The sequence below is a fragment of the Dermacentor variabilis genome, chromosome 2, assembly GCF_050947875.1.
Source record: "Dermacentor variabilis isolate Ectoservices chromosome 2, ASM5094787v1, whole genome shotgun sequence".
Classification (NCBI taxonomy): Eukaryota; Metazoa; Arthropoda; class Arachnida; order Ixodida; family Ixodidae; genus Dermacentor; species Dermacentor variabilis.
Window position 1 is genome coordinate 265,881,010 of NC_134569.1, and position 24,965 is coordinate 265,905,974.

At 47.6% G+C, this 24,965-nt stretch overlaps 1 protein-coding gene across 2 annotated transcripts in view; it reads right to left on the minus strand.

Moving 5' to 3' along the window:
* Window positions 1–24,965, minus strand: part of LOC142573285 (uncharacterized) — a 533,382-nt gene that overhangs the window by 374,995 nt on the left and 133,422 nt on the right. For both annotated transcript variants that reach the window (XM_075682922.1, XM_075682921.1), the window contains exon 2: window positions 21,418–21,486. In XM_075682922.1, the coding sequence (XP_075539037.1) occupies window positions 21,418–21,486 (69 nt within the window). The remainder of the gene's footprint in view (window positions 1–21,417; window positions 21,487–24,965) is intronic.

Here is a 24,965-nt window from a genome sequence, read left to right on the forward strand (position 1 = left end):
TACCTCAATTTATGTTCTTAATGGTTGTCTGTCCCTCTAAGAGAAAAGTGGCTTGACTGCCTAAATGGAAAAAGAAGAGAGCGCTTTGTATGAGGCTCATTATGGTACCATTTCAATATTTTAACAAGTGCTTATTCAATTTGTTCTTATCCCAGAAGCTTGCTATTGACATCGGTCTCCGTTTGCGCCACAATGCTGTCAATGCCAAGCAGGGTTAAAGCTAAATGTTAAGTGGTCACACGCACTTTAACCGTCAAAGTATGGTGCGCTCTGACCATTCTTTGCCAAATTAAATAGTGCATACCTTTGTCGACATACCACGGTATAATATGTTCTTAAGAAATCATAGCTTGAGCATGGCGTGTATAAACCCCTTTTCTTAGGTGAGAAAATATTGTTTCTGGTCCTCTTTAGGGGAGCTGCCTATGCATTATACACCGCACAAAACCTGGTTTCCCTGAGAATGTCATGAATAACTGCATATTTCAAATTGACCATAGTAAAACACATGCAAAGTACGGCGTGGCTTAAATGGCGCCACTATCCATTCAGGCACGCATAGGCAAAGTTCTGCAGTCAACACCATAACGAAGTCTCCAGAAGTGCATATTACCAAGTTTACAGAATAATAAGGAGGCGAAAGTGAGAGGGAGAGATGCTCCTGCTATAATAGCAGAATTTAACCTTTATCCTGTCTCATATGCGGAAGGGCTGAGCGAGCCCAGCTTTCCGTTATTCACTTGCGAGCATTGCAACAGGCTGACTGCCATGCATAACCAGTTGTTTGTGGGACCAGATTATTAGAACCTGCAATTCTTTTGACATCTAAAGTGCAGTACAGCATCAGCCTGAAGCTTGATGCTACACTGCACTGGGGAAGCATTCTACGAGCGGGTATCCAAAAGCGGAATTATTTTTAACAAGCTATGTAGTATTTATAATTTTCTTTTTACAAAACAACCTTGTCACGGTGAAGGTACTCTCAATTACACCAAATAGATATGTCCAATCTGCGATTCCATTCATCGATACAGTTTTCAAACTCGTCTGTTTTGATAACCTAATAGATTCTCTCTCGTTTTCCCCTCACCTCTTCAACGTTGTAAAATCACCGTCCGTTCATGTCATTCTTCATCCGAGGAATCCAGTTAGCATGGGACATATCATGCATATGTACTCAAGCCCCCAATCATATTTAGCTCAGAGGAGGGTACTTACGTAAATCGATTACGTTGAAGGAAGGCCACATTCTATGTATAAGATTCAAGTAGACCGAAAGTTTAAATTATGAATACGACACTACAGTAAAAATGTTGCATGTTAAGTCATACCTGCCAACCTGCGAACTTTATATTTGTAAAAAGTCTGAAGACAAGAACTTCTTTGTTGGGGCGATAGCACACCTTTTCTTGAAGCATGGTTTCAGCACACATGTTGTGAAATACACACATTTTTAACCATTATTTCATTTGAGGTGCAAGCACACAATGCAGCAGCGACCTTGAAAGATCGATACTGACAACATTGTTTTTTGATCACAGAAGTTTTTAAATGCTTTTTTTGCTGCTGAGGATTTAGCCTGCTGCAGGCATTTATCAGAACAAACTTGCTTAAAGCAAAGCTTAAAGCAAGATGCTCTCTGGTTCACTCGTCAGAGGTTTTGTGTTGATAATAAGAAATCAGTGCCAGTACCACGACAATTAATTTTGTTACCTGCAATTTTGCAATCTTCAGCAAAGGGGGCATATGGTTCCTGAAGCCGTCATTTGAACTGCTTCTCCCTATGCCTCCTGTTACGCTGTACTGTGGCGAAGCAGATAATGCAATCAATAAATTACCAATGATCCATTTTCAACAGCTTTAAAACACGTTAAACAAGAGAACTTCATTTTCCTAAAGCTTAATGCGACATTCGTGAAATTGTGGAATGACCCCAAATTTGTTAACTTCCGGAAAATTCAGGAGAGTTGCGAGGTATAAGTTATACTAACAAATCCCACAGCTGACGTAAGCGGAGATGACCAACTTGTACACACCTTGGTGCAGCATGCACATCAGATGATTTGACGTGCTGCTCAGGCTGCACAAGTGCCGCAGGTTCCCAGGTGGTGTCAATATACATCTGCCTCACAAAATTGTCACATCCCTAAACAAGAAGAAATGTTCAGTTTATTGTGAAGCCTGCTGAAACTGAAAACTTGTGATTTAACAAGATCGTATTACCTTTTTAAAAGTGTCATAAAACACTACCTGAAGCTGTATCTGGTTGTACAAGTAGCCGATTGTTACATCAGAGGCGGTTATTTAACATGTAAATGGAACTGGAGCAAACATGAATCGACTATCAAAAGCTTCACGCAAACGCACATCTGTGGTAGGTCAAGTGTGAATTGTACGATGCAGAAAATTACTTTACACGTTATAAACGTTCCAAAACCTAATTCTTTATGTGGTGCAACAAACCACTGCCCCAAAGCCCTCTTTTTCATTAGAGAAAACATTTTTTTTTCTGTTAGAAGAAACACTGCTGTTGAAATATCGGCTGCTGTGTAAAATCGCAAACGTTTACAAACACACAAAAACACACGTCACCGAACAGAAGAAATACGGACTCTCTGAAGATACGCTATAAATAAAAAAGAAATTGTATACAAGCTAAAATCTGGCCACGCGTCAGACACAGCAAGCGGATGCCATCACGCGCACCCGTTAGCTGTGAAGACGACACATCGACGCACCTTTATATACAATTTCTCACTGAGAAATTACGCACACAAGCTTCCCCTGCTTGAATTTGTGCACCCATTCAGACCAAACAGTCTCCGGCTCAAGTAAATTTTATACCAGGAAGCAAATAATCGATTGGTAGAGCTTTTGGCAACATCCACGCGTCTCAAGGCAATTTTCATCGAACTGTTCACTAAATGTGCCCTGCGACAAGAAGGAACATTCGAAAAGCACCTTTATCATTTCTCGCTTCACTGACAATCTAGTTATCCGTACAGCAATGCACGCTTCAGGGACAATAGACTACAAGCATGCGCGTTTGCGGCGGACTTACCTTTCCAGGCGCACTTGGGAAGGGCTCCTCCGTGACACAGGTGCCGCGGCAAAGGCAGTCGGTGCACGAGGCGTAAACACTGCAGAATCGCCGATGAATTACAGCACGTGATAGCACAACTTTCAACAAATTCTTCCGTGCACTGTGATCCAATGCGAGCGCAGCGAGAATGCCAGAGGCTTTTCATGAACCGGGAACAAAGAGCGCGAACGGTTCATAACTACAATAATTGACATCGGCGCGCCACGCGAAAATACTGCGAGCTCCCTTACGCGAATCCAGGGTTCATTAATTGGTTCATTAATGCACACAAAAATCACCACAATTTGTCTCGGATCAGCGTACACACGATTTAACTGCCACATTGGTTGGCGTCCCTGCGGCGTACACGGACACTGACAGCCATGACAGCAAAATACGGGAAAATAATCTCACCCGTAATTTTACCGGCGTTGATGCCCTTGGGACAGTGCCTCCAGGTGGCCGGCACCGAAAGCAACCATGCTTTCGTTGCTGGTTCACAGGAGGCAAAGGAGACAATTAGCGGCAACGGTTTCGAAATCTTATGATGGCAAAACTGACCATAATTATAAAATGTGTCGTTGTTCCGAATGCACACATACACACGTGTGTGTGTGTATGTGTTTGTGTGTGACTCATGGGTGGCTGAAAAGTCAAGCCAATTTAACCATAATTATGAAATATGTCATGGTTCAGGATATATATACAGGATGTCCCAGCTAACTTGGACCGTCTTCCGAACATAAATCGCGCGGATGTTGTTAGCGTTTATCTAAACTTACAGTACATTTTTTACTCATCCTTTCTTGAGTAATTAGCCGAGATAAATTAACTGTTAAAGCGAAAGCATTACTGGCCGCGAACTTGCGATTTCGCCGTCGTGGTGCTCCGAGGACGCACATGGCGTCACAACGCGTGCCTCGCCGCAGATATTTCCCTATCTCTCACTCCCTAGTCACTACTGCGCATGCACCACTAGTAACACCGAGCCACAGTTGTTCCGCCGCTGCGCAGCGCCGCGGCCTCCGTCGCCGCCGTTTGGTATGGCGTGACAAAGCGTTCGTCGTCCTTGCGCTCGCCTCCGCTCGCTTCGCCAGCGGCGTCTCATGCCTGATAACATGTCGGAGGATTTAAAAGGAGAGCTCCCGTGCGCCGCTACGACAGTTGAGGCGGCAGTATGGACGACGACAATTCTTATAAGCAGGAGGAGGCCTGGAATCGACATGGTAACGAGATGAAGAGGAAACGAATCGCCCATGAAACAGACGAAAAGCTCACCGAACGACTGGCTAAACGCCGCAACATAGCTACAACGAGAGTAACCTGGACTCGCAATCAAGATTAACCAAGGCTAACCATACTATGTCTTAGCTTTCGCTACGCATATCTTGGCATAGCCGAGCTAGGCCGTTGCCAATTTTTTTAAATATAGCTTGAAATGGTCAGGCGTGAATAGGAAAGTTGTGGAGGTCCACAAATATCGCCCATCTCAGGCGCTCCCAACGAGCGAGACTTCACGTGGCCGTTTTCATTCGGAAAAAAACGAAAGCCCGTGGAGTTAAAAAAGTTGGCCGTGGCTTAGCTCGGCTATGCCAGGATATACGTAGCGAAAGCTAAGGCATAGCATGGTTAGCCTTGGTTAATCTTGGTTGCAAGTCCAGGTCAGTCTGGTTGTCTAGCTATGTTGCGGCGCTTAGCCAGTCGTTCAGCGCGCTGTTCATCTGTTACCTGGGCTATTCGTTTCCTCTTCATCTTGTTCCGGTGTCGACTCCAGCCCTCCTTCTGCTTATCACAATTGTCGCCGTCGATACTTCCACCTCGGCTGTGGCCACCTCGACGCGGGTCTCCTTTTCAGTCCTCCGACATGTTATCAGGCATGCGATGCAGCTGGCGGAACGAACGGAGGCGAGCGCAACGACGAGGAACGTGGTGTGACGTCACACGAAATGGCGGCGGCGAAAAGGCACGGCGCTGCGTAGCGGCGGAAGACCTGTGGCTCGGTGCTACTAGTGGCGCATGCGCAGTAGTGACTAGAGAGCGAGAGAGAGAAATATCTGCTGCGAGGCGCGCGCTGTGACGTCATGTGCCTCCTCGAAATTCGAGGCCAGTAAATCTTTCGCTTTAAAATGACACGTGACAACGCGCTCTGTGCGTACGAATACGCCACATTTACAACGCTCTCAACGGTGCTTTCTAAAAACATCGCTCGTTTTGCGCCTTTCTTGCTGCGCCCGACACAGCGTTGCGTTCTGCTTGGTTCAGAGGTAAACGCCAGTGGGTTCGAGTGGCAGTTGAAATACAGTGTGCCTCCTGCTTCCGCGGTGATTATTGCACTCTCTTACTAGCACAATGCATGCGGAGGAAAAATGACAAGCTCATGTGTTCGAACTTGGGAGCAAGACCCCAACAAGCTAACAGGCATTATAACAATCTGATAGCGTCGTTTGAATGGCGCTGACTGTCACAAAAGGAAAAATTGTTAATTGACATGGAAGGTTGCTTTTTAGCTACCGGTCCATTCGTCGGCGGCAGAGAATTTGTAATTTCATATTGTCACGATCCGCCCGGGTTCGTGAACAAGGGAAGGCTCGAGGCACCCTCCGTTAGGCGGGCGTTCCGCAGCGTGGTGGTGGTGAACGATGACTGACCGCCGAGCAGCAGTGCTTATCGATGTTTATTGGTGTGTTGACCAATGTTGCCTAACTGACCCTGGCGGGCCACCGAGCCTGGCGGGCTAACGAAGACCCCCACACAGTTTTTTGTCGACAACAGACGTCCAAGTTCAAAGTTCGAGGCTCTGCCTCCACCCTAGCCGGGTCGACGGTGCCTGCTACCCAGGCGACTAACAGTGCGGTGGCGTCCGCCGTCGAGTACTCCGCCTGGGACCAGTATTGACGGGCCGGGTGTGGCAACGCCGGTGCTGCCTGTGACAGCCTCGCTCCATCCGGGGGATCCGCAGTGGTCGGCCTTGTGAGTGGTGACGGGCTCGACAACAGCCCAATGGGCGCCGCGCCACCGACAACGTTTGCCGCCTCCGAGGTGTGCGGTGCTCTGCTGGAAGCGACGGGTGCTGTCGCTAGTCTTCCCGCGGGCTGGAACTCTGAAGTGGTAGTCGAGGGTGCTGGCCAGGTCCCGGGGTGAGACCCAATATGGTAGGCGTGTCTGTGCCACGTGGCCCCGTCTGGCAAGCCAATGAGCAGCGATGAAGCGCAGGCAGGAAGCACCACCTGTCTGGCAGAGCAGGGTGGGCCAGGACGGAAGTTTCTGGCGAAAACGAGCTCCCGACTCCGGCAGAGGCCCGAGACGGCAGCCAGCTTCTGCTTCAGGAGCACTGTTCATCGGAGGTCCGGATGTAAGACGTCCAAGGGTGTCTTGACCATCCGACTCAGCAGGAGCTCACAGGGGGCAATGCAACTGACATCGTGGGGCATGGTCCGGTACTGGAACACTATCCAGGGAGTATGAGTCCGGAAATCCCCAGTATGGCTCTTCATGAGCTTGTCCTTGTCGGTTTGCACCACCCGTTCAGCTGCGCCATTTGAAGCAGGGTGTTTCGGCGGAACCATCATACGGCGGATTCCGCTCTTCGCCAGCCAGGCGAGATACTCTGTGCTGGCGAAAGCAGGACCATTGTCGGACACAATGACGTCCGGCAACCCCTGGGCAGCGAAGACTTGTCGTAGTGCTGCAATGGTCGCACTTGCTGATGGAGTGGTGACAGGTATCCCTCCACCCATTTCGGAAAGGCGTCCCCCACCACCAGGAAGTAATGGCCCTTGAAGGGTCCCCGAAAATCCACATGTAGGCGGGACCAGGGTTTCTGTGGTAGCGGCCAGGGGGTGATTTCCACATGACACGAGGCCCGCTGATGCTCCTGGCAGATTTGGCAGCTCTGCAACAGGTGCGGGATGTCCTGGTCCAGGCCACCAAACATGGGACCGGGCCATCATATTGGTCTTTTCCACGCCAGGATGATCCGCGTGCAGCAACTCTAGGACCCTGGATCCCCACAGTAGGCAGCCCTGCTGCAAGCTCAGTTCAGTGGACTTGTGGCTACAGGCCTGCTGAAGAAATTCCTCCCCACGGGACACCGCCTTGACCACCTGAGAGACGCCTGGGTACCGGCTGGTCGCTTGCGATACCGCAAAGCTGGAGAGCACCTCCGGGCACGCGTGCTCCAGCATGAACACTTCGCCAGGTTCTGGAACAGCATCAGGTACCTCTGGCAGGGGCAGGCGGCTCAGGGCATCAGCAGGTCTCAGGCCCTTTCCCTGACGGTAAACCACCTGGTAAGTGTGAGCGGCCAGCTTCAAGGCCCAGCGTACCGCTCGATGTGATGCCTGCACGGTAACTGCCTTGGCAGGACCCAGCTGCCCGAAGAGCGGCTTCTGGGCCGTGACCGCTTCGAACTGCCGGCCCCACAGGTACTGGTGGAAGCGTTTGATACCGAACATGAGGGCCAAGGTTCCTTGTCCAGCTGGCTGTAGCATTGCTCTGCAGCATGAAGCCGACGAGAAGCAAACAACACAGGGCGTTCCTGGCCATCTTTGTCCCGGTGTGCCAGGACGGCTCTCACGCCGTACGGCGACGCATCTACGGTCAGGACGACAGGCTTGGCAGGGTCGAAGTGTACCAGCACTGGGGCTTTGGTAATTAGCTCCTTGCTGCGCTGGAAGGCCCGGTCGTGCTCCTTCTTCCGGACCTATTGCTTACCATTGCGAAGCAGAAGATGTGCTCCGACATGTTTGGTAGGAAACTCCTGCAGAAGTTGAGGCTGAGATAACTCTGAAGCGCCTTCTTGTTCTGGGGCTTAGGCGCCTTAAGCACAGCATCAACTTTGCGAGGAGCCGGGCTAAGCCAGCCTAGGAAATGAGATGTCCCAAGTTCTCAACACTGAGGGCCAGGAAGATGCACTTTCTCAGCTTGAGCTTGAGACCGGCGTCCTGCAGCCGTGCCAGGATATTGTGCAGATATTGCATGTGGTCCCTGTCGCCGCTTCCAGTAACCAGGATGTCATCCAAGTACACCGCCACGTGCCGCGTGCCCCTGAAGAGCTTATCCATCTCCCTCTGAATTATGGCTGGGGTTGAGGCCATGCCGAATGGCAAGCGGGTGTACTAGAGGAGCCCCAAAGTTGTCGATATTGTGACATTCTTACCGGGGGCATCCTAGACCACCAGCTGCTGGTAAGCATCTCTGAGGTCAAGCGTGGTAAACTTCTATGCACCGGACACCGCTGACCAAAGATCTTTAATCCGGAGTAACGGGTACATCTCGGCGGTAGCGACGGCGTTGATGGTAACATTGAAATTCCCGCATATCCTGACACTGCCGTCTCGCTTGAGGACTGGTACGATGGGAGCGGTTCATTCAGACGTCATGACGGGCAAATGGATGCCCTCGCGTTTGCAACACTTGCAGCTCCTGGGGTACCCCGTCCTTCAAGGCGAACGGCAGTGGGCGAGGCTTGAAAAAACGAGGCTGGGCTCCCTCTTGTAAATAGATGCCAGCCGCCGTGCCGGCGAATACGCCCACCCCTGGCTGGAACAGGGACTTGAACTCGGTCAGGAGGCTGGGGACATCTTTGACCACATGCATGCTGGCTTCCTGGTACTCTGGCAGACGAAGGCCCAGTACATGAACCCATTTTCGGCCGAGCAGCGTCGGCGACGACCCCTTGGTTAAGTAAAGGGGAAGGGTTGCTTCCCTGTCGCCAAAGCGAACGCTAACCTGTGCCTGACCCTGGACCTGGGAGAGTTGCTCCGAGTAGCTGCGCAGGATTACGACCGAAGCCTTGACGGACACGCTGGGGAAGGTACGGTTAAACCGTTTCTCGGCCATGAAATCACGCTGGCCCCTGTGTCCAGCTCCGTGGAAATGGGGTGCCCACAGATTTCGACGGTCGGCATGTACGACGGCACAGACGACGGTACAAAGCCTGTGTGCCACTTATCAAAAATGGGCGGGTCCTCAGCCACGACTTGGCGCCTCGCCATGGAAGAACTCGAACTTGTTGCCGCACGGCCACTCCAGCTACCCTTGTGACGCCTACCCTGGCCGCGGGCTTGTGTGGGTCCTGAGCTTGAACCCGCCTGCTGTTGTTGCTGTTCGTCCTCCTCCTTCAGCATACCCGTGCCAGGCACCGAGTTTTCCCACACGTGAAACATTGTGCTTGAGAGAACTGGCACTGTGAGGGGGAGTGCGAACAACCACAGTGACCGCTAATACTGCCCTTTCTCGCCAACGTGTTTACCAGCGCTTCCGCCCACAATGAGCCAGTTGCACGGACAATCTCGCCGGCCTCCTTGGCGGCAGCTTCCATTGCCAGCGGTGCCTTCACGGCGTCGTCCAGCGAGGGGTCGGGAAGCTCCAGGAGTCGCGTCTGCATTGCGGGGTTGTTGATCCCGCCGACGAAACGGTCCGAGAGCAGCGGGTCCAGCTGATCCCCGAAAACGCAGGCACTCGCTACCCTTCGTAGCGCAGCAACAAACTGCCCGAGGGTATGTCCTTCCCGACCGCTCCAGTTGTAGAGCGGAAACGCTCCATTAGTGTGGACAGAGTTATGTAATAAGCGTGGACATTAGTAATGTCAGAGCCGAGAAAGGGTTCAACATTTCTCCTTTCTCGTGAGCGAAGGGAAGGCGCATCGCTGGCGATATTTTTACAAATCACTCATGAGAGCGCTGTAATCGCTGCACATTGGGTGGCACAGAGTGCGCTGTCACGTACTATTTTGAAAACTCCGTGGGCCTTCATTTTCGCTGAATTAAAACGGCCCCGCTAAGTCTGTCGCATTGGAAGTACCTGGGTTGGGCAATATTGGTGAAGCTCGACAACTTTGCTATTGACGCCTTTACGTTTCAAGCTCTATTTAAAAAGTTAATTTATTTATCTCGGCTAATTAGCCAAAAAGGCGAGCAACAGAATGGTACTGCAAGTATAGATAAACGCTAACAACATCCACGCGAGTTCTGTTCCGAAGAACACACAGGTTCTTTTTCTTCAAGATCTTGGTCTGAGTTTGCTGGGACGCCCTACATAAATGGACGAGAGCATAGTCTAGAGGAATTTGAAATCCCACAAGTAACGCTGGAAAACGTAAAGAGCCTTGGGAGCTATGCAAAGGTGGAAGGCAGCTGGGGAGGATCAGGTAACAGCAGATTTGTTGAAGGATGGTGAGCAGATTGTTCTAGAAGAACTGGCCACCCTTTAAACGCAATGCCTCATGACTTCGAGCGTACCGTAATCTTGGAAGAAGGCTAACATAATCCAAGTCCAGAAGAAAGGGGACGCCAAAGATTTGGAAAATTATAGACCGATCAGCTTACTGTCAGTTGCCTACACACTATTTACTAAGGTAATCGCAAATAGAATCAGGAACACCTTAGACTTCTGTCAAGCAAAGGACCAGGCACGATTCGTAAAGGCTACTCAATAATTGACCATATTCACACTATCAATCAGGTGATAGAGAAATGTGCGGAATATACCCAACCCTTATATATAGCTTTCATTGATATAGCGCAGCCTCGGGACGCCATCTTGACTTCAGCGTCAACCTCGTGCATTAAATAAAGCCGGTTCAACGTTAACCGGTAACAGTTTTGTCGTGGTAGTGCAGGGTACTTCAACCAAGACGACGGAGCTGCTGCAGCAAGTACCACGCTGGAGCCGACGCCTCGCTCGACTGCCTCCGACTCCACTTGAGATCCCGATGTCCCACAGCGGCGACCAACAGCCGTCTCTGGCTGCTGCAGTGCGAACAACCGGTGCCTGGATGCATCATATAAAACCCCACCCTTCCTCAGAAAAATTCGGCGCGGTAGTAGGAGGAATGGTGCACCTACAAGCGTGTGAGCAAGTACAATGGCTGGAGCTCCATGCCTCAGCTCGACAATGTGGTTCTGTTCCTCACAGACACTGCGCTAGTGTGGTTCGAGAACCATGAAGATACCTTAACAATGTGGGACAGCTTCGTTACTCACCTCACAGAGTGCTTTGGCAATTCCACCACGAAAAGGAAGCCAGCGGACCAGACAATGCTTCAGCGCGCTCAAGTCCCAGGTGACCTGTACTACGTATATAGAGGCGATCCTGAAGCTTTGGAAAACGGTGAATCCTCGATTGTCCGAAGAGGACAAAGTTGGACGCCTTCTCCAAGGCATAGCCGCGGATGTTTCCAATTATTTAATAGGAAAGGAGAGTTTCGCCTCGGTCACCGAACTCATGAAGCATTCCACACATTTGAGGCCTTGAAGCTGCGCCGTATCACGCCAAAGTTCGGCAGGTTAGCGAATGTCACAACGGTGGCAAGCGTTGACGAAAATGACAACTATAGTTTTCAATTGGACCTTGCGGCCACTATAAGGCAAAATGTCCGCGAAAAGCTTGAACGACACACCAAAGGGGCCGATGTCGAACAGCTTGGTCGCGCTTCCAACCAACCTCAAGAACTTGCTTCTGCTGTGTCCGCATTGTGTGCTATGTTAGGCGTTGCAGACTGTCGAGTCGAACAGTGGCGACAGCACCGACGTACCTTTGCCGGCGACATGACGCACGATCAACGAACTCGTCGAGCTACCACCACGAATCGGAATCCGGAAGATCGCGTTTATTATTCACAGCGTACCAGGGTTGACCCCGAGGCTTACAACGTCGGTCGCGCATCGCCTGTGTGTTACAGGTGTGGCGCCTCAGGACACATTGCTCGTTTTGTAGTCGGCGCCGACAGATAACAACACATGGCCCACCACCAACTTGGCCTAATTTTGAACGTGACAGTTATAACGACCGTTGGCCGACAGACCTTGACACTGCAAGCACCACAGGCACGTCACCCTTGAATACATTCCGTCAGTATGGTAGAAGCAGTGGCTCGCCACCTTTAGTCCGCAGCCTGACGCCCCCAACCAGTCGCCAACACCGTTCACCGTCACCACGGCGACGTGCTACGTCACCACCGCCATCGCGAAACTAGCCGCCGCGGCCGATGGAGGTAAGGTCAACGGACAGTCTGCGTCTCTGCGAAATAGTCCTCTGCCTATTATGATGGTTAAGGACAAAGTGCGTGTGGTAATTGATAGTATACCTGCAACGGCATTAGTTGATATTGGTGCCACAGTTTCCGTCATGAGTGTGACTTTCAATTTCCTAATACAAAAAGATACCAAAGTTATTTCAAGATATGTCGAAAAAAACCTGAACAATTTCAAAGAGAAAGTTCGTAATCATGACTGCAGAAATGTTATTGATGAAACAAGCGCCGAAAAGGTTTATGTTTTCTTTTTAACGGCTTTTTTCTGTATATACAACGAGTGCTTCCCTTATAAACATGCACAGGAACGAAGGAACATCAGGAAGTCATGGATCACACCTGAATTGCTCAAGAAAATTTACATAAAATTTAGGCTACATAAAAAGTTTGAAAGAACACGAGACCCTGAGAGGCTTAAGGCTTTTAAAGTGTTTAGAAATAAATTGACGGCGGAAATACGCAGTGCACGTGATCGACATCTATGTAACCAGTTTTGCTGCTGGATGAATAAGTCGGACGAATTATGGAGGAAATTGAATGGGCTTCTAAGCAGATCTACAGGCCCAAGCCCAGTAACAAACATTCATTCTCCAGATAAGGAACTCACAGGCACTGATTTAGCAACGCATTCGACAGTTACTTCGCAGAGATAACTAGTAATTTTGTTGATTCTAACACTCTTCATATAAAAAACGAGAAGTCAGTGTTCTTAACACCAACATCAGAATCAGAGGTCATGTTGGTTTTCATGGGGCTAAATAATAGCAAATGTTGTGACGCAGACGGCATTGTGATAAAACAGGTTAAGTTTGTGACAGGAGACATAGCAGAGTGCTCAGCTCACACATATAACCTTTGCTTATCTCAAGGAACATTTCCTGGGCAAATGCAACTCGCCAATGTGAGCGTATTGCACAAAAAAGGCAGTAAAAATGACTTAAGAAATTTTAGACTAGTATCCATACTACCTGTTTTCTCAAAACGATTTGAAAAAATGGTTCTTACTAGAATAACAAATTTTAGCGAACAATGCAATATCATTCACGGCACGCAGTGTGGCTTCCGGAAATATCGATCAACAGAAATGGCACTGTTAGAACAAAAATAATTTATCCTGCAATCGCTTGAAAATAAATAAGTAGCCTTTGGAATATACGTGGATTTTACGAAAGCTTTCGATTATTTAAATCACTCCATCTTGGTAAAGAAACTTCAAATGTACGGATTCCGCGGAACGGTTCTATCACTACTCACGTCCTACCTGAGCGAACGCAAGCAGTACGTGTATATAAATGGCTGCTCTTCTAATGTATTACCAATTTCTGCCGGTGTACATCAAGGGAGAATTTTGGGGCCCATTTTTGTTTAACTTATATTTGAATGACATTGTTAACGTCGATCCTATGGTGAAATTGGTCATTTATGCTGATGATGTGACACTGTTATTTTTTGCAGAAAGTACGGATGAGCTGATTCTGAGAGCGAACAGAACGCTTGTGGAATTAGATACATGGGCGAAACTTAACAAATTGAATATAGGCGTTAGTAAAACGAAGGCTGTCATATACCGTGCGAAAAACAAGAAAATTAACATTACCTCAGACATAAAGCTGCAAAACTCAAAAGTAGAACTAGTAAGCGAATTTAAAATACTTGGAGTGTACTTCAGTGAAAATATGAAGTGGGACATTCATATCGGCTACGTTGTGTCAAAACTGTCTCGCATCGTTGGATTCACATACGCCAACAGATATATTCTACCGTCAAAGGTTAAGCTTCTATTGTACAATGCGCTATTCTACTCACATATGAAATATTGCCAATTAGTTTGGGGGAACACAACCAAAGGTAATTTGCAAAGAATCATGATATTACAGAAAAATATGTTACAAAATATTGAAAACGTCCCCATGAGTCACCCTTCCCACCCTCTGTTCTTGAAGTACTGTATAATGAAAATAGACGAGCTATATCCGCATTGCCTGTGTTCCCGCCATAAGCTTGAAATGAAAAATAACAGCGATTTCCTACTACGATTGGCATGGCTTTCTAGAAGGAGCACACCTTATGAGAATCGAAACACACAGCCATGGCTAATTAAAACGTTCAGAAACGGATACGGACAACAAATGGTAAACAGAACGCTACCGCATTTGCGAAATTTCTGCCATAATAACGGTTTCACTCCCGAAACAGCATCGAACCGGAAGCTGAAATTGCTCTCCTGTGGCAAAGCTCCTTTCCCATCACAGAATTTCATGTGGTTTTTTCATCTCTGCGCACATACGCTATACGCATCGCAAAGTACCAATGCACTGTTTCATACTACACATATGTGTGACGTTTTATTTTTCGTCTTTTTCTTCATTAAGTAGTGCTTTTTAATTGCAGTTTTTTCAAGTTTGTACGTTTCCTTTAACATTGGTCTATCACGCAGTTGAAAAACTTTTTATTCCTATAGTTACTTATGCTCTCTTTTATCGACAAGTTATTTCTGCATCACTATTACTATTTGTTTGTTGTTTTTATGTTGCCATACGAAAAGTGTTCTGTTTCTTCTATTTGTACTCCGGGGAACTGGGAACCAGTCAAGCTGACTTGTCAGCTTTTTTTCCCGCACTCCTTTACTTCATGGGTCAAATAAAGATTATTATTATTATTATTATTATTATTATTATTATTATTATTATTATTATTATTATTATTATTATTATTATTATTATTATTATTATTATTATTATTATTAATGGGAAGCTGGGTCGGAAAGTTATGCTCCCGTGGAATGATGGTGTGACGTTTTGTTGTGTCAGTGGAGAGTGCCGAATTACCCTTGGTATTTGTGTTGCAAGTGTTTTATTCGGAGGAGAAGATATTAAAACAGAATTTCTGGTACTACCACGGTGCACTCATGGTGTAATTCTCGGGATTGACTTTCTTCAGGATTGTGCTGCATCCGTTAACTGTGGCACAGGCGAGATCACTTTCAATAGCGCGCTTCTCGCAACCCTTGCTGGCACATCATTACTAGCGAAAAACTATTGTGTTGTTTCGAACGATTTGCTGCTACCGCCTTGGTCGCTGTCACGTATCCCTGTCAATTTCGCTGCTGCCGACCTTTCACCGTCTGACGCACAAGTTCAGCCATTTACGTCGAGCTGCGCAAAGAAACATGTACTTGTACCACGCTCTCTCGTGAGAGTAGTGAATGGCGCCTGAAATTTGTGGGTTTTCAATTGTTCATGCGTCCCTGCTGCTCTCCCGCGTGATATGAAGCTCGCTGAATTTGACGAGATTACTTACAGCTCCATTACACTTTTAAGCTAGGAGGAGCAGTCCCATACTAGCGATCCCCACCGCAGCACTTCTGAAGAGCAGATCCTACGGATTATCAACAAGGTGCTGACTTCACATTAGCGCCACGCTCTCGCACAAGTTTTGTGGGCACATCTTTATGTGTTCGATTTAGCACAATGCTACAAGCAGGCTTCACTCCCAAGTTCTCGTGCTCGCCACAAAATTGACATCGGATCTGAGCACCCCATCCGGCAAAAGCCTTACCGCGTTTCTTCAACAGAGAGGACAGTTATTATTGAACAGGTGAAAGACGTGCTGTGGAAAAGTGTTGTTCAAGAGTCCTCTAATCCATGCGCAGCACCAGTAACCTTAGTAAAGAAGAAGGATAGATCGTGGCTGTTCTGCGTTGATTACAGGGAACTGGATGCGGTCACCAAAAAGGATGTGCATCCGCTTCCTAGAATTGATATCATCGATTGTCTACATTCTGCTGCCTACTTTTCATCACTGGATTTGCGATCGGGCTATTGGCAGATACCAATGCACCCAGACGATAAGGAGAAAACGGCGTTCGTGACATCAGACGGAATTTATGAATTTAACGTTAAGCCGTTCAGCCTTTGTAACGCGCCAGCAACATACGAATGATTCACGGATGCTATCCTCCGAGGAATTAAATGGGAAATTTTTTGTGCTACCTGAATGATGTGGTGATTTTGGGCAGCACATTGAGTGAGCATAACAGCTGTCTCAGTCTTGTTCTGCATTGTGTCAAACAAGCCGGCTTGATCTTAAATTCCAAGAAATGTCGTTTCGGGGAAACCGAGACGTTAGTACTAGGGCATCCGGTCGACAAAAACGGTGTGAGGCCAGATCTACGAAAGACTCAGGCAGTCAGCTCCTTCGAAGCACCGAAGTCAGTGCGGGAGTTGAGGAGTATCTTCGGGCTGTGCTCGTATTTTCGTCGCTTCGTACCAATATTCGCCGACGTAGTGTATCCCCTAACAAGTCTTCTCAAAAAAGCCGTCCCTTTCAACTGGATCTCGGCTTGCAACGACACGTTCCGCCAGCTAAAATTTCGCCTAACGTCAGGGCCCATATTGCGTCACTTTGATGCATCCTCCCCTACGGACGTGCACGCTTAAACCAGTGGCATCGGCATCGGTGCCGTACTAGTGCCATGTCATCAAGGGGCTGAACACGTTGCAGCTTATGCCAGTCGCTCTTTGACTAAGGCGGAACGCACTTATACTGTGACCGAGCAAGAATGCTTGGCAGCTGTTATCGCTGTCCACAAATTTCGGCCCTATATCTACGGACGCCCATTCACTAGCGTTGCTGACCACCACGTGTTATGCTGGTTGGTGAATCTCCGTGACTCGAGTGGACAACTGGCATGTTGGGCTCTTCGACTGCAGGAGCACCGCTTCGTTATTTCCTTCACGTCTAGCGTCACCACGCAGTCGGGGACTCTCCCTCACCTTCCTCGACGACGACGGAGTGTGACGAAGAAAATTTTGATAATTGTTTTGTTTCCATTTCTTCTACATTCCCAGACTCGATTACTTTCAAAGCAGAACAGGACAATGATATTAGCTTGGAACCTCTATTTGTAGCCGCATCGCATACTGGAGCCACTGGTCGATTTTGTGTCCGTGACAACCTGCTTTACAAGACCAATTTTTCGGCTAAAGGCACACGCTTCCTTCTGGTGGTGCCGCAGAGTCTGCGAGCGGACATACTGAGAGCCATGCACGATGATGTGACCTCTGGCCGTCTAGGATTGAACAGAACTTGAACCGGACACAGGAGCGTTTTTACTGGCACAGAATGCGGGACAAAGTCAAGCACTACGTCGCCAGTTGCGAACAATGACAATGCTACAAGCGCCCTACGACCGCTGCGCCAGGTCTTCTCCAACCTTTGCCGCCGCCTCGCCTGCCATTTGAACAAGTGGGTATCGATCTTCTGGGCCCATTTCCCCGATCATCTAACGACAACCGATGAGTGATCGTATGTGTCGACGTTCTGACCCGTTACGCGGAAACGGCAGCCGTACCATCTTCAACAGCTGCGTCCATTGTATCGCTTTTACTTCGATTCATTATTCTTCGACATGCCCCCCGCCCATGTCATTATTAGCGATCGCGGTGGTTAGTTCGTTGCAGACGCCGTAGAACTGCTTCGTCTCTGTAGGTCGCTGTTCCGTCATTCAACGCCTTATCACCCTCAGACAAGTGGGCTTGTAGAACGTACGAACCGAACTCTAACTAACATGCTAGCCACGTACGTATCTTCCAATCACAGAGACTGGGATAACGTACTCCCCTTCATCACCTATACTTATTACACTGCAAAGCATGAGACGACCAATTACAGTCTTTTTTATCTCCTTTACGCACGTCCGCCGCTAAGCATCAATGAAACTATGGTACCATTTTACTTTCACAGCGAGTACTCTGTTGCCAAGACGCTTTGTCTTGCCAAAGAAGCGCGGCGTATCGCTCGCCTTCGTACTGTGGCATCGCAACACCGATCGAAAGAGCGCTATGACAGCCGACACCAGTCTGTCTCGTACGCTAAAGGAGGCTTTGTGTGGTTGTACACTCTGGAACGTAAACGTGACTTATGCGAAAAGTTTTTACCCTAGTACATGGGCCCGTTCTTCATTGTAGATCGCTTGAGTGACTTGACGTACGTGGTGGCACGCTTGACGTCCGCTGGTCGTCGGTCTAGCCGGACCCAGTTAGTACATGTTGCCCGCCTTAAGCGGTTTCAGCCTACGCTTTCCGAGTGATTTGGACTTGCCCAGCAAGTTTCGTCTGGCAACCATGGATTGCTACGGCATGAGCCGGGTGAGGAGGAGAGGAGGAAGACGTGAGCTGACGCAGCCTCGGGACGCCATCTGGACTTCACCATCAACCTCGTCCCTTAATTAAAGCCGGTTCAACATTAACCGTAACAATATATATATATAAATATATATATATATATATATATATATATATATATATATATATATATATATATATATATATATATATATACTACGTACGCACACTGCGGACAAGCTTTTGTGCTTGCCGTCCACACGGTGTCAACAGACAATCTGTAGCCTAGGTCTACATGGAGGTGATTTGTACTTGACTTATGGGTGACCCAAAGGTCAAACCGCTTTCACTTTCATTATAAAATGTGTCATGGTTCAATATATATATATATTGTCAGCGCGACCAATGACTGACCCTTTGTCATATCTACACATCATAATCAATTGTACAAATTCCTCATCTGGAATTATCATCATCAGTCGCACAGCATGTTCTTCGTCGTAGCTTGAGCTTGGCTGGATTAAACGGTTTCTTATAAGTGGTGGACGGGGCTTTACGTTCCCCGCGACCTCTCACCCTTCCCACTGGAGCTCCGCTCGGCTCGCCGCATGCCACTTCTTGCCATTCTTGCTCACGACAATCAGAGCACGTCCGATACAACAACCCCAGCACAGCCTTCGCCATCCGTCGTGGCCATCCACAACCGCCACCGTGACGCGCCACTCTTCGATGGTCTGCAGGAAGATGACGTCGAGGAATGGCTCCAAAACAAACCCTTCGCAAATGTCTTCAATAAGTGGGATAACTCACAGAAATTGCATAGTGTCCCCTTCTACCTCAGCGATGTCGCAAAAACCTGGTTTTGGAGCCATCAGCCTGGTCTCTCCGACTGGGACACCATCACGCGGCAACTTCGTCAGATCTTCGGCGCTGCCCGCACTGCGGTCACGAAGGATCTCGGTGAGCGCCTCAAGTTCCACGGGGAATCGTACACATCCTACATTGAGGATGTGCTAGCTTTGTGCAAACGTGTAAACGGCATTGTGTCCCCAACCAACCAAATACGCCATATTATTAAAGGCATAAGCACCATCGCTTTTAGTGCACTCGCCACAAAAAATCCTGCCGCCATCCAAGATGTAATAGCCACTTGCGAGCGCCTCGAGGAACTTCTATCTCTACGGCTGTGCACGGATAACACAGACCTTCGTTCGCCTTCAGCAGTAGAATTGGAGCATGATCATACGTGATATCGTTAGGGAGGAACTCCATGGACGGCGCTCTTCCTGTGCGCCAGAACCTGGCGTCGCTCCTTCTGCCAGCGGCTTCCGCGAGAAGCAAGAGATGGCCGTTGCATCTAATGTGGTCCGACGGTTCCTGAGCTCGACAGGTGCCTACATATGCCGACGTCGCGGCGCTCCTTCTGGTCAACGCGGCCCCTCTACAAACAACGCACTATGTCCCTGTGGCTTCATTGTCGCCGCCTGTGCGTGTACAGCCTTACCGGTCCGCTCCCTGCTCGACTCATTTGCTACTATTGTGGCTACTGCGAGCATATCTCCCGGTTCTGCCGACGGAGTCAACAGTATGAGCCGCGTGGTTTTACATCCGAAGAGCGAAGAGGCGTCCGTCACGTCACGGGCGACCAGAGGTCCTCCTACCGCTCTTCCTTTCACCGATCACTCTCTTCTCCGTACCCTACCAGCACGCTTCTGAATTCTCGAAAATCTTGCCGCAGGTCGCCTTCTCTACGTCGTCGTTCCGTATCACCTCTCCGACCTGCTTCTCATGTCTCCAACGCTCCCTGGGTAAACTCGCGGATGCAGCTTTAGGAGGGGAAACTGCAATTCCTGCCCGTCTCAGCTCTCATTGACACAGGTGCCGCCATTTCGATTATTCGGGCCGACTTTTGTTCTCGCCTCTGGAAAGTGATGACGCATTATTACGGCTCATCGCTTCGTGCAGCGACGAGTGTCGTTCTTCGTCCCATCGCGCAATGTACAGTTGGAGTATTCATTAACGGAATACGTTATCACATTGTTTTTGCTGTGTTTTCCGAGTGTTCCCAGGAAGTTATTTTAGGATTAGTTTTCTTGTCTTCGGGGTCCGCTGCTATCTATAGTCGTGAGCGACCCGTACACCTGAATCTAACCGCTTGTTCTCTTCCTAATTATGAGGAAGGTATGCACGTCGTCACCTCCTCCGATTATGTCTTTTGGTCATCAAGAGAAGAAATTATAAGTGTCAATTCCAGTGGCACTCGGTATGGTGACGTTCTCATTTTACCCTGTGGGCATGCGCTATCTAGAGGATTTATTATTACTCCTGGCCTTGTTCGCTTGTCTCATGGCTCTGCATTCCTCACCGCGTTTACGTCATATTTACGTCATACTTACGTCATATTTTAAAGCCATATTAACATTCTATCTCCCGTCCTTGATTTAATTGTGAGCAAGACCCCCGTCAGGGGAGCCGAAACGTCTTTTCTTCTTTTCTTTCAGTGGTCGGTGTCCTTCTTTTTACCCTTCTTCACAGTAAGGAATTAAGAAATAGATAAGAGGCTGGCAACGGCGGCGACTAAGCTGCAATACCATATATATATATATTACCTGGTGCAGATTATTGAGGCATGGTTGTAGTCACCCTTTTAAACCTACAGGTGCACCAATATTGCATTTTGGTGTAACTACCGCTAACACTCTTAGCGGTTCACATTTGTGCAGCACCTGGTCTACATGCCTAATTATCATTCGGCTTGTTGGTGAAAACATTGTTTAACTGCCCTAACAAACGGACCACAGAGACAGCAAGGGACAAGGACGGGCGCAGTTTGTTAGGGCAGTTAAACAATGTTCGATAATATGTACCAACTCGCCCAACAACAAGTTCTTTTAAACCACATTTGTTGGTGAAAGTTACCTATTAGAAAAGGGTCACAGATTGACACATATGCAGAGATGCAGTTTAGAGGGTCTATTCTGATAGGAACGAGGCCCAATTACAAGAAATGTTTACAAGTCATGGCATGGCTGTAGAGGCGAAGGAACGCGAAAGGTCAGTACAGATGCAGTTTGGATGATGAAACTTTATTTCTGCCTAACTTGCATTATTGTATTTAGCACACTTGGGTGCATTTTTGCGGTATAATATACAAATAACTTGGCGTCCATACTCACAAAGTAAGCAGCGAGGAGTAATGCCGCCAAGGCACACTTGAGAACCCCACAAACGGTGAAATCCCGGACCTGCGAGAGAGGGTGCGATTGCCGCGTTTTGTTTTCTGTGACTGCACCTCTAGCAGCGAATGGCATCCTGTCGGAGAGCGCGGCGTTCCATTTCAGAACGCGGCGGCTGTGTTCTGATGAGGGCAGCATGATAGCAAAAAGAAACGCTCTTCTTTACCTTCGTCATTTAGCAACAACTCGTTCCCTTCTACGGTGTCGCTCAAGGCCCTTGATTTCATTTGTTCTATCGCCCCTACTCCATTTACTGTCGTGCATCTCAGCCACCCATGTCGCGATCTATGTTTCTTCTTTTCCAACCACACTGGTCGCCGATGTCATCAGCTGTGTTATACAAATTCGTAAATAATAAGACGAAAAACACTAAAGCAAATGCTATCCATGATGACTATTCAAGTATGTCCTGCAGGTATTTAGCTGCAGGGCTAAATACCTCAGGGCCACAAGAACAACAAGGCATACACACATGCAGCGCTATTAAAAACAAAAATGTTTATTTCGAATACAGGCCAAACTATATGACACGCAATGACACCGAGCGATCACATGAGGAACCTCAGCACATAGGCACAAAAAGACCACAGCAACGATTACTAAGTAAAATTGCCAGCAAGGAAAACATTCACTTGTTTCGCAAAAATTTCAACTCCTCTGAAGATTGTGCTATCGATGGCTTGCTTATGCTTGAACTGCCTAACGCATCGATTTTTTCCGCCTCAAGGAATAAACGTGTGATTTCATGACTATGTTGCCTTAGGTTGGTGGTTCTACATAAATAAAGACGACAGCCCCGCACAAGAGCAAGAAGGGCTAGAAAGCATTGAGATCGCAACTCATGACCTCATTGCAGTTTTCTCTTAACCTGTGAGTTGGGCATTTGCCGGACTGTCCAAAATAGCATCTTCATCAGTACAGACAAATATGGTAAACAAGAGGCGGCTTGAACTGTACGAGCTCATTCTTGGGCTGTTTATTATATTCTATTTTATCGGTTCTTGATGAACTAGTTTTCAAACACAGGCTATTAGCTTCTCGGGAATATAAACAAAAACTTTATGTTTTCGCGAAGATCGACTGTCTTGAGCTGCTTTGAAAGCTGATGCATACATGAAATTGCAGCGGTGTGTTTCTTGCAAGAGACACAGCGGTATTTTGAGGGCCAGCTTCCCTCACGCTTACGTGAATTTTTCCGAGCTGTTTTTCAGCAACTGACACCAAAGTGTAGTTTAGGTAACCAACCTCCATTAAACGGAGCTTCGGCTGCTGAAAACTGCTCTTCAAGAAGTGATGACATGACAATCTTTTACACCATTGTTAAATCACAATATTTATATGCGCCTGTTTACCCGTTTAGAAGATTCGAATGCAAAAGCAAAAGTGCTTTGTCATTCGAGGGTGGGAGGCCGAGAATAGACGGTGGTCAGAGAAAACAAGCACGAAATGGTGGAATCGAATGACCCTTCATCAGGCCATTCAAACAAAATGAAGTGGGTCAAGATGCTTAAAAAACAAACCCAGAACTTTAGCGCCATCGCCTTGAAAACGATCTTATGTGCAGTCATGGAAAACAACAAAATCTTGTACGTATTTGAAAGTCTGTTGTGCTTTTGTACCCTCGAGATGACCAAACAAGTCTCTAACAAGCTCAGATGAGACCAAATTGCTTAAGATGGGGGCAATACACGAGCCGATGCACATTCCCATCTTTTGCCGATATACGTCGTTGTTCCACGGGATAAAGTTGATTTTAAATTGATTTAAATAAATTTAAAGTTGATTTTAATGCCATCTCAACAAACAAAAAATTGTCCGGAGATATGCTTGCCTCACTAAGATGTTTAAGCTCCCCGAACGCCACAATGCTGTGTTCTACTCAATTCGACATTGGCAAAGGTGGGAGGGGATAGTACAGGTGGTAACAGAAGGAAAACGCTTTTAACACCCGTCTTAATGAGGTTTCATGAGGCCAAGGTCTTGATTAGAGCGATAACCTTAAGTTGTCAGCGGGTGAAACGCAGTCCCGGATAAACGCAAGAGCACACATGTCAAGAAGGCTGAAAAATATAATCATTATTTAGTTGTGGATGCCATTTCCCGGGGTCCGTAGATATTTGTGGTTCGCTTGTCTCATGGCTCTGCATTCCTCACCTTGTTTACGTCATACTTACGTCCTATTTTAAAGCCATATTAAAATTCTTAACAACAACATTCTTAACATTAACAATTGCTTGCCAATTGACTTTGTGTGAAACTGGCTTATAATTTGGTACATCTATGTGCATATTTGCAGTTGACTTAAACTGCCAAGCTTTAGCATTTCTGTTACAAACTGCCCTACAATAGTTCAAAGATATGAAACGCACGGCTAGACTGAATGTTTTCTAAATTTTATTGAAGTCACTTATGGTCAGGGCTTCAAATGACCAAGGTGCATGCTTAGACCTGTCTAACGAGTGTTTCTTATGCAATAAGACTTATAACCCGCGTTGCATGCTCCAGTTTTTTTACTACGGGCCCTAATTTTCGATAAGCCATCTTGCATCAGTTATCTATATGATCATTCCATCTTCGGTTATGTGCGATTGTAACACCTAAGGACGTAAATCGGCCTGCATTCATCAATAAGATGTTTCGTATGTAATAGGGGAAGTATTCTCTAACATTTAGTGATGCGAATAAAACATCCCTTCCCTACCGCTTTTGAGTGTGCGCTAATAATTATAAAGTGCGTTATTTTCTTCATAATGGTCCAGAATGCCCTTTACTAAAATGTGTTAAAGAAATTTCCAACATCCTGATGGAGGTGGCACTGGGAGCTGATGCCCACCATGGGTTCTATTACCGTCGATAAGTGCCGGTATAATTACTGAACTGCGCCAATGTTCCGGCTGTCAATGCATCTGCAAACATCTCTGAAGTATACTTGCCATGTAGTGTGACATCCACCCTGCATACCTTCTGAGGGAAAGAATCAGTACATCATCGCGATCATTAGCATTCTTACCCCGGTAATTCTTAAAAACGCTTTCAATCAACGCTACTCCTCGACTCAGCCAAGGTGTGGCGACGGGGCTTCCTTCGCTCAAGGTGCCGCTGGGCGTCATGCACACTACTCTACCTTTCCTCCGCCGAGGAACGCCTTGGAAATGCGCCCTTGCCACGAACGAAGTGCATCAACCGTGAAATACGTCTGATATCAGACTATATCTGAATGTGGTTATAAGAACTACAATAATTTAAGACAGATACGTGTTTCAGGTAATTCGTCTTTCCAATCAAACGACTACACAACGCAATGCACAACTTCAGCTTGGCAACACTGCCACTTTCAGCATTCGACCAATTGATCAAGCGAGAGCTGTGTTTAAGGTCAGACAGCAATCGCACTCCAACAGCTGAGAGTCTGGAGCATAACTGAAAAGCAAGAAAATTAGCGCTGGAATTTGTCCGCTGCTTTTTGTTTCCTACGTGGTTCACGTTGC